We start from the raw sequence: 10,434 nt of genomic DNA, 5'->3' as shown, positions 1-10,434 counted from the left end.
ACTTGAGGCTTTAGCTTATGTCGTAGACTTTCAGAGTATTACACAAGCCAAATGGGACTAATCCCTCCACCTAAGCGTTGTCAACTAAGATTCACTACAAAAAAAGCTTGACCTTTAATGGCAACGAAATCCCAATATATTTCTACTAAAAATTATGAGTGATTTTTAGTTGCAACTAAGGCTCCAACAACCATTCGCTAGTAAAACCTATATTTTCAACAAAAAAATATGACAATTAATTTCCGATTGCAACCTAATTTTCTTAAATAAATAACTTGAAATATCAATATTTCAAAAATCCAATATTAGTATGAAAAATCATGAAAACTACTTCTCGATTCACATATCCTACTATATAATGCATCACTATACATTTTATACATTTACGCCTGACATAAAAATAAAACATGTCGTGTCTTCAAAGTCCTACTTAATTACTATCATTTTCTTTTTTATATAATAAAAAATGAATAAAAAAAGTAAAATTAAAATTTAATGTTAAAAACTTTTAATGACGATTTCCTGGCTTTCGTGGCGACTATCGTCACCGCTAAAGGTCTAGAGCTCTTTTGTATAAAAATGTGGGGTATTAACTCTTGAGGGCATATGTGGTCTCTTACAATAACAATAGGAGTATTTTGCGAAGGGTATAAGTAATTTATTTCACATAGTTCATGAGCAGTTTTGACAATTTTCCGAAATATTTTATTAAGTTTTGAATAAGCAAAGTCAAGGCATAGTTGACCAAAAGAATAATCTGAAGTATAGAGAAATTGTGGTCATCCTCGTACACGACGCTTGGCAGTTTTTTCTTTGTAAAAGTAAATAAATTTGCAAAGATTTTTCTAGATTTCTCAGTTTGACCAACAATTTCGATCCTCGAAGATGAACCAAAACCCCAACCCTAATCCAGATCATCCTCATTCTTCCGATTACGCACCATACCCAAAGCTCAATCCAAACAACTTCGCTCCGGTATCTGAGACCTGGACTCCGGTTAATGTCGGATCGAATCCTCCATATGCGCCTATATATGGCAGCGCTGCAACTTCTATGCCTACTGAGTCTAATCCCTATGTTACTCCTGAGCCTGCTCAAACCCCTGCTTCATTAGTGAAGAGTAAGTACCTTCATTCCTCTTATTCAGTTTGAGACGAAAACCAAAAGAGAGAATGTAATTTACCTTTTTAGTGTATGAGATCAAAGACGGAGAGCCCACATGTTTTGTCAAACAAATCTATCTAGTACACTCAGATAACATGTACACTTGTGTCTATGCAAAATCTACTTCTGCCACTAAACTAAACACTTGTCTAGCCTCTTGTTTCTTTGTGTACATCTATTACTTTGTCTGCTTATCCTTTATGTGTCTGAATTGTCATTTTACAGATAAAATGGATTCTGTTAAGGATGCCCTTGGTAAGTGGGGAAAGAAGGCTGCAGAGACAACAAAGAAGGCTGAAGATCTTGCTGGGAATATGTGGCAGCACTGTATGTCATTTGCTATCTCATCTGCTATTTTACCATATATAAATTTGTTATTTTGCCTACACACTGCCATTTTGATTCTGTTTTTTTATACTAGTCGGGAGGATTCTGCATTTCCCAATGTTAGCTGTTCAATTTTCTAATTATATTATAATTGATTTAGTTAAAACAAGCCCCAGTTTGGCTGATGCGGCTATGGGAAGAATTGCTCATGGAACAATGGTCTTGGCAGAAGGTGGTTATGAAAAAGTCTTCAGACAAACATTTGAGACTGTCCCAGAGGAAAAGCTTTTGAAGTCATATGCATGCTACTTATCTACTTCTGCTGGTCCGGTCATGGGAGTTCTGTACTTATCCACTGCAAAACTAGCATTTTGTAGTGATAATCCTCTTTCATACAAAGTTGGTGATCTGACAGAATATAGCTACTACAAGGTATGCCTCCCCTCTCCTAAAAAAAAAACACTGAAAAACAGCTTGAGTGGGCAATGAAAAATACTCAATTTCATCTTGTCTATAATGCTCCATTATGTCATGAACTGCAAGTTAAGCATTACACTATCCTTTTTAATGGTGTTGGACAAAGTATGGTGTTACCTATGGCTGATAAGATGAGAATCTTGTATACTTCTGTTTTCTAGCCCGATCAAGCACATATGTGCAAGATTGCTCAAGTGCAATATCGTCACTCAATCATTATTAAGAATAATCAAGGTCTACATGGTTGTTTTTGACTATTCTCATGCATGGGTGGTAACAGGGGTAGATCTAGGGGTAGCGAGGGGGTTCACTCGAACCTGCTCGGCAAAGAATAATACAATGAATATATATATATATATATATATATATATATGATAATTTTTGAAATGTATTTATATAGATATGGATCTCCTAAACATAAGATTAAAGGTAGGCTTAATAGTTAAGGGGGTTAAAAATTTACTTTTGAGGTTTCTAGTTTAAATCCCAAGGGCGCTATATTTTTATTTTTTGAACCCCATTAATTAAAATCTCGGATCCGCCATCGGGAGGTAAAATGGTTATATGAAAGAAGATTGCATGCTCCTAAGCTTTGGTCTAGTAGTAAAAGCGCAACACATGATGACTTTGGTCTAGTGGTAAAAGCTCAATGCATAATGTGTGGATTGGCGTACAACACATGATTGAACTTTGCAGAGACAAATGATTGAGCATATTCTCTTTTATCCTACTTTTTGTTATTCCATCTCTTGTTCTTTATTCCAAAGCAATGACCCTTAATAAAATAACATATATTCTTCAATTAGCTTTTGAATCAACATATACATTGATATCCACTTTTTCTCTTTTTCATTCAAAGATATTTAGATATGGAATTTTTTTTGATTTGGTATCAGGTCTATTCTCATGTTCTGATCTTTCCATCTATTCGACCAACTTCTTGGCTAATGTCCCCCAACACTATTTGAAAATGAATTGGTAAACCATAAAGAGAGTTGAAGTGTGTGATCATGTCATCAAAAAGTTGAAGTTGTTAGAGAGAATACACTTTTACTTACTTGATTATGTGTTTCAACATATCACTTTACATGCGGCCTAATTCTTTTTCATGAGTCAAAAGTGTGAATTATTCTTCTGGTAATGATTGGCAGTGAGATTCATAGCTAGGATGTCTATCTCTTCTGGTATCATAGGTGTGATTATTTCATCTAAAAGGTTAAGCTATCAAAGAAAGAATACTTCTATTTATTTAATTATGTCGTACAACAAAGAGAAAGTTCTCTTCTAATTTTGCTTCTTGCTTTTCCAATTCATAAAGACTTAGCTAGCGTTTGGTCAGATTCCTGAATATTTTTGGCAAATATTATTTATATGAAAATTTCGATGAAAGTTAACCATGTGTATGACAATAATATTTGGGAACATATTTCACTTTTTTAGGAAATATGATTTATACCACAAGTTTTAAAAACTATCATTACTTCGACAACAAATCTATTGGATCTTCGTTGCAACAAATAACTAGTATTGTCCATGACAATTGAGCAGTGTGGTAGTTCGGAATGAGTGTAACAAGCATCATTTCATATATGGTGAAGTAGACGAAGCACACAACTTTGTTAACCTCAACTGGTTCTTCACCATTTTTATCAACAATAAATTGAATATTTCATCACTACCTGGGTGAATATGTAATACAAGGCAGTGTTATCAAAGGCGAAAAGCGCAAAAGAACTCTAAGGTTTGTGAGGGCTTTAAGCGCAAAGCGCAAATAAAGAGTGGACTTTAATGAAAAAATGTGCAAAGGGAGAAAAGAATACAAATATATATGTTCACTCCAAGACCAATAATTATGAACACGAATGACAAATATATGACCAAAGAAATTGAAATTTTTTTATAATAAAGTGAAATATCAATTATTTAGTGTCACTTCTACCTACGAGGCTCATTGGCAAGTAAACGTTTACCTTAGAACCTTGAGGACATTGAAGCGCACATAAAGCGAGTCGAAGCGCTCAAGCCTCAACACGTTTTGAGCCTCGCTTCAGGGCTTAAGTGTGCCTTTGATAACATTGATTATTACAACGCAAACAGCTATATAGAGGATGTTTTTGTAAAAGATTAATGTTTGGTGTAGAATTTTAATTTTTAAAAGCTCCTAGATAATGAAATTTGACCCAAATACTAGTTTTTTTAGTATTTGAGAATTTGTTATTTGCCTAATAATGGCAAATTGTATGGACAAATACTATTTGCCAAATTTCCTGCCAAATTTTACTTTGGGAAATCTATGCCAACGGGTCCTTATAATTTCCTAGACCACTTCACTGTTGGGTTTGGCGTCATTGTTTGAGTTGCGTGTGAAAAGAGTGTTGTTGTGTAGAAGGAGAAATGAGATCATTTGTTGGGTCCATCGAACGAGGTCTAATTTGAAGGTGTATGCGGAGAAGTAAAGGTTTAACATCTCACCACTACCAAATCTAGCTAGCATGCAACATTTCTTAAACAATTTCAGAATCTGCATATCAGTGAGAGTATCCCACGAACATATTAACCGGGTAGTGGCATAGACTTACAATTGGAGTTTGATGTAGAGATTATGGAAGCAGATGAGTGACATGATAAGATTGAGAGAAATGGAGCTTTTGGTTGTGAAAATAGAAGTGAATGAGTCTATGTTGATGGAGGTATGACCAAAGTAGAGAGACGAGAGAAAAATTTAAAATAGCTATGTTCTCTTTTTCTTCATTGACATTGTCCTTGGGCATTTCAATATAAAGAAAAATGTTGTTAGGCTCTTCGGAGAAGTATGGAACACGCAGTGCACCATGTTAGCCTTAGGTGAGGGACTATAGGTTTATCTCACTGCCACCAAGTGTAGCTACCCTAACCACACTTGAACAATTTCAGAATCTGTGTACAAGTGAAAGAGAATTCGACCAATATATTGATTATAGATCTACCAATTGGAGTTTGACGTGAGAGATTATGGTATAAGATGACTGAGATGATAGGTTTCAGAAAGATGAGCCTTTAGTTGTGAAAATAGTGTGTCTATTATGATGGAGGTACACCCAAAGTGGAGAGAACAAAGAGCAAAACTAAAATATAAATATAAAATAGTTGTGTTCTTTTTCATAACCAAAATAGTTATGTTCCTTTTTTCTCTATTGACACGTGATCTTGGACATTTCAATGTAAAGAAAACAAGGGTAGTTCATCTTCTAATGAAAAGTATGGAACACTTTGTGTTCCATGTCAATACTAGGTGTTCGAGTTGCGTGTGGAAAAAGGGTGTTGTCGTGTAGAGGGAGAAATGGGTGAAAATGGGATCGTTTGTTGGATCCGTCGAGTGAGGTCTAATTTGACAGTGTAGGTGAAGGACTTAAGGGACAATATCTCACCACCACCAAATCTAGCTACCATGACATCACTTCTAAACAATTTCAAAATCTGAATGCAGGTGAAAGAGCATTCGACCAATATATTAATTTGGTAGTTGGATAGACTAGCAATTGGAATTTGACGTGAGAGATTATGGTAGAAGATGAGTGAGAGGATAGATTCTGACAATGATGGAGATTCAGGTTGTGAAAATAGCGTGTCTATGCAGATTGAGAGATGCAAAAAGTAGAGAGGAGAAGAACAAAAGTAAAATGTAAAAATAAAATAGAATGTTGCTTCTTATAACCAAATAAGTTATTTCTTTTTTTCTTCATTGACACATGTCCTTGGACATTTCAATTTAAAAATAACAAGGGTAGTTTAGAAGTGTGGAACATGTGATGTGCCATAACAACATTGGGTGTCTGGGTTACATGTGCAAAAAGGGTGGTGTTGTGTAGAAGGAGAAATGGGTGAAAATGGGATCATTTACTAGGTCCCTTGAGTGAGGTCTTATTTGAAAGTGTAGGTGGAGGACTTAAGGGCTAACATCTCACCACCACCAAATCTATTTAGTATGACAATATTTCTTTTCATAATCTGCATATCTGACATTTCACACAATTGGAGTTTGACGTGAGAGATTATGGAAGGAGATGATAGGATTGAAACACTGAGGATTTTTCTTGTGAAAATGGGTGTTGGTGCATCTATTTTGATGGAGATACGACTAAAGTGGAGAGAACTAGGCGAACACGAAAATAAAGAAAGAAAAATTAGTTATGTTCTTTATTGTCTTTGGGCATTTCAACACAAAGTAACAAGCGTACATCATGCACACTTGAGAAGTATGGAACATGTCATGTCACCGCTGGGTAATGGACACATTTTCTGTTAACAATTAGTTGTTTGATATGTACAACTCTTAGTTTTAGGTGTATTTATATAAATTTGGGGCGAGTTTAAGGGGTCGTATATGTATTGAACTGCCTCTAGGAGATCTTCTTTTAGCTTGTCTTACGAAGCTTGCAAATAACCAAGATCTTTTTTTCTATTGCAGGTGGTTCTCCCTGTAGACCAACTTAAAGCTGTTAATCCATCAATTAGCAAGATCAATCCAGCTGAGAAGTACATCCAGGTCATCTCAGTTGACAATCATGAGTTTTGGTTTATGGGTTTTGTTAACTACGATAATGCTGTCAAAAGCTTGCAAGGTGCTCTGTTGGGCGACCACTCATAGGTGGTTCGTCAAGTTGTTGATCATTTCAGATGAGGTCTGTGGTAGTGGTGCTTTCTGTTAATGTAGATAAGATTCTGTAATATATGGCAAATCGGGGGTCGGTGATTGTTATGCCTACATGCTTTAGTTTGTCTATTGGTTTGGTATCTTGTGCATTACATCCTATATTTCCTGGATGATTATGATTAGCATCGTTTAGTATTTCTAATTTTCAATTGCTATTTATACTAAATCATCCAGAGAATACACTAGTGGATTTGGTAATACATAGTGCATTGTATATCATCATGAAATTGAATAATGTTATTTTTGTAAATAAGATATTCACTTGTTTATGTATCTGCGGGAAATGCAATTTAGTTACCAAATTGTATGAATAACTAACTGTTCATCTCTTTACCTTGATTGAGTAATTTTGAGGTACTGGTACTCAGACTTTAATTCTCGAAAATGATACTTAACTTGAAGGGTTAAATTTGCAAAGCCTATAGTCTGAATCAAGTATCTGCATGTAAAAATTGAAAATGTTCTTTCTTTTGCCCTTTGGCACTGGGATTAAAGACATTTGAAAGTTCCAAATAAATCTGAAAGAACCCCAATCGACCTTCAAAGCAAATCTGAGCAGTCTTGACAGCATGTCCATAGGAGCTACTCTTAATTCGCTTCTCTTTATCTAAATCATGTTACATTCAAGTATCAACTAGTGTTTTGTAACTCTTAAAACATAATAACACAAGGCATGACTTCGAAATTTCCTTTAACATCTTACATGAAGAACGTAGAGAACTTGTCAATAGGTTAAACAATGTTTATTGAGTCCTGCCCACTTCAAGATAGAAAGAAGCTTGAATCTATGATATACCTTGGTGTTTAGCTCGCAAGTCATTTTGAACATCCATTAGTTTAAATTTAATTGCGACTCTAGTTTAAATGTTCGACACGCGCGTTTAATTTGCCTTCATCTTCCATTAAGTTCAATACAATTTCTTTTTTTATTTTTTTTTATTTTGGTATGCAACAAAATAACAACAGACAATATATTCACTCAAATTTAACAAGTGACATTTTATAGTAAAATATATTTTATTATAAATTTCTTCTGATAATTGTTTTAATCTAATTTTTTCTTCAAGATTGTTTATTATATATTCTATTTATGAAATACCTTGGGTTTTTTTATACATATATAAATTCTTTTGTATTAAGTAATTTAATAATCTTATTTTTTCCATGGTTTCTATCCAATATTTTAAATATTCATAGTTCATTTTAATATGAATCTATTTCTAAATTATATATATCTATTCTTTCTATATCTAATTCTTGTATTATATTCTTGTAGCAATTAGTGACAGAAACATAGAAAAATCATTAGTATTATATTGGAAAGTGTCAGGAATAGAGCTAGCACCTGGAAGTAAAATATTTACAACCAGATGTAAATAAAGTAAATAAAATAAAAATAGAAAACCCTTTTGAAAAAATAGTTACGGTTATAGATAATAATGATTATAGTCTCAACGAAATTGATATAGAAGAAGATTTAGAGATAGTACAAGAAAGACTAAGCACATCAAAAAGAATAAATAATAATGATATACCACAAACATCATCAAAAATGAGTACTTCAAATAGTTCCAAAAGAATAAATATAATTTCACAAAAATTAATAGAAGAAGAAACAAAAGCACACCATTATTATATAACAGGAATAATGGAACAAAGAAAATATTTAATACTAATAAATACAGGACAAGAAGAAAGCTATATTACAAGAGAGTTAGTAATGGAAGATAAAATAATAACTACGGAACACTCATGTCCAGAGTTACCAAAAGTATTAATAAATATTGAAGAGACAACGGAACAAGAAATAATAGTTGGAGGTATACCAATGATAATAAAATTTAAAATATATCAAGGAAATGAAAAAATATAACATTGGAAATAAAATGGCTAGAACAAGTAAAACCATATAATATAGAAGATAAACAACTAACGACAAATTATCAAAATAGAAAAGTCATAATAAAAAGGATTTTAATATTAAAAATATATGAAATTACATATACTCGCGAAGATAATAATAGAAGGATATTATAACAGATATTATACACCAATGATAGATTTTTTGGAGTAGAGGCTAATATATGTAAATACAATTGTTTACCAGAAGAAAAAAAGGGAAAAGTTAAAAACACCAATAGTAGTACAGGATTTAATAATAAAGGAAGTATGATCAATATAAGGCAAAAAATATAAAAATACAAATATGGGATAAAATATTAACTGTATACGAAATATATAATTTTGAACTAACAACAAAGGATATGTTATTAGGAATGCCATTTTTAGAAAAATTATATCCACATATAATAACAAAAAACACACTGGTGGTTCACAACACCATGTAAACAAAAGATAGGAGCAAGAAGAGTAGGTAACAAAAGAAGAAAAACAACAGAATGGATTAAAGGCGGTGAAAAAATTACACAAAAATTAGAAAATATAATAGAAGAATACCCTAGAATAGAATTAATTATATTTTCCTTAGATAAAGTAAAAATAATCCAAGAAAAAATTAGAATTATTGAATGACGAAGATCCTTTACAAGGATGGAAAAAACAGAAAACAGAAGTTAAATTGAACTGATTGATGAAAATAGTATAATAACACAAAAACCATTAAAATATAATTTTAATGATTTAAATGAATTTAAAAAACATATAAGTGAATTACTAAAAAAGGGATATATACAAGAAAGTAATAGTAAACATACAAGTCCGGCATTTATTGTTAACAAATGTAGTGAACAAAAAAGAGAAAAAAGTAGAATGGTAATCGATTATAGAAATTTAAATGCAAAAACTAAAACATAAAATTATCCAATACCAAATAAAATATTAAAGATAAGACAAATAGAAGGATGTAATTACTTTAGTAAATTTGATTGTAAATCAGGATTTTATCATTTGAAATTAGAAAAAGAATCTAAAAAACTTACAGCATTCACAGTACCACAAGGATTTTATGAATGAAATGTTTTACCATTTGGATATAAAAATGCACCAGGTAGATTCCAACATTTTATGGATAACTATTTTAAACAACTAGAAAATTGCATAGTATATATTGATGATATATTATTATATTCTAAAACACAAGATGAACACATAAGATTATTAGAAAAATTTATACGTAGAATATAACACTCAGGAATAAGTTTAAGTAAAAAGAAAGCAGAAATAATGAAAAAACAAATAGAATTCCTAGGAATACAAATAGATAAAAATGGAATAAAAATGCAAAAGCATATAGTACAAAAAATAATAACCTCGAATGAACAATAAGATACAAAAAAGAAATTACAATCCTTTTTAGGATTAGTTAACCAAGTAAGAGAATATATACCAAAATTAGCAGAAAATTTAAAACCATTACAACAAAAACTAAAGAAAGATGTAGAATATCATTTTGATAATAGAGATCAGACACAAATACAAAATATAAAATTATTATGTAAAACATTACCAAAATTATATTTTCCGGATGAATATAAAAAATTTGTTTATATTGTAGAAACTGATGCAAGTGAGAAAAGTTATGGAGGAGTATTAAAATATAAATATAATAATAATAATAATATAGAATATCACTGTAGATATTATTCAGGCACATATACAAATACGGAAATAAAATGGGAAATAAATAGGAAAAAATTATTTTCACTATATAAATTTATCAGCATTTGAACCATATATTGTATATAACAAATTTATTGTAAGAATAGATAATACACAAGTAAAATGGTGGTTAACCAGAAAAATACAAGATTCAG

At 31.7% G+C, this 10,434-nt stretch overlaps 1 protein-coding gene across 1 annotated transcript; it reads left to right on the top strand.

The window, feature by feature from the left end:
- Window positions 1-731: 731 nt before the first annotated feature.
- LOC101253700 (GEM-like protein 1) lies at window positions 732-6,934 on the top strand. The gene is made up of 4 exons (XM_004242893.4): window positions 732-1,120; window positions 1,390-1,491; window positions 1,652-1,923; window positions 6,416-6,934. The coding sequence occupies exons 1-4, from the start codon at window positions 886-888 to the stop codon at window positions 6,593-6,595; spliced, it is 789 nt and encodes a 262-aa protein (XP_004242941.1). The 5' UTR covers window positions 732-885; the 3' UTR covers window positions 6,596-6,934.
- Window positions 6,935-10,434: the final 3,500 nt, after the last annotated feature.

This window comes from Solanum lycopersicum, chromosome 7 (assembly GCF_036512215.1).
Source record: "Solanum lycopersicum chromosome 7, SLM_r2.1".
NCBI classification, from domain to species: Eukaryota; Viridiplantae; Streptophyta; class Magnoliopsida; order Solanales; family Solanaceae; genus Solanum; species Solanum lycopersicum.
The sequence above is the reverse complement of the archived record's forward strand: the minus strand, read 5'-3'. Positions and strand labels throughout refer to the sequence as shown.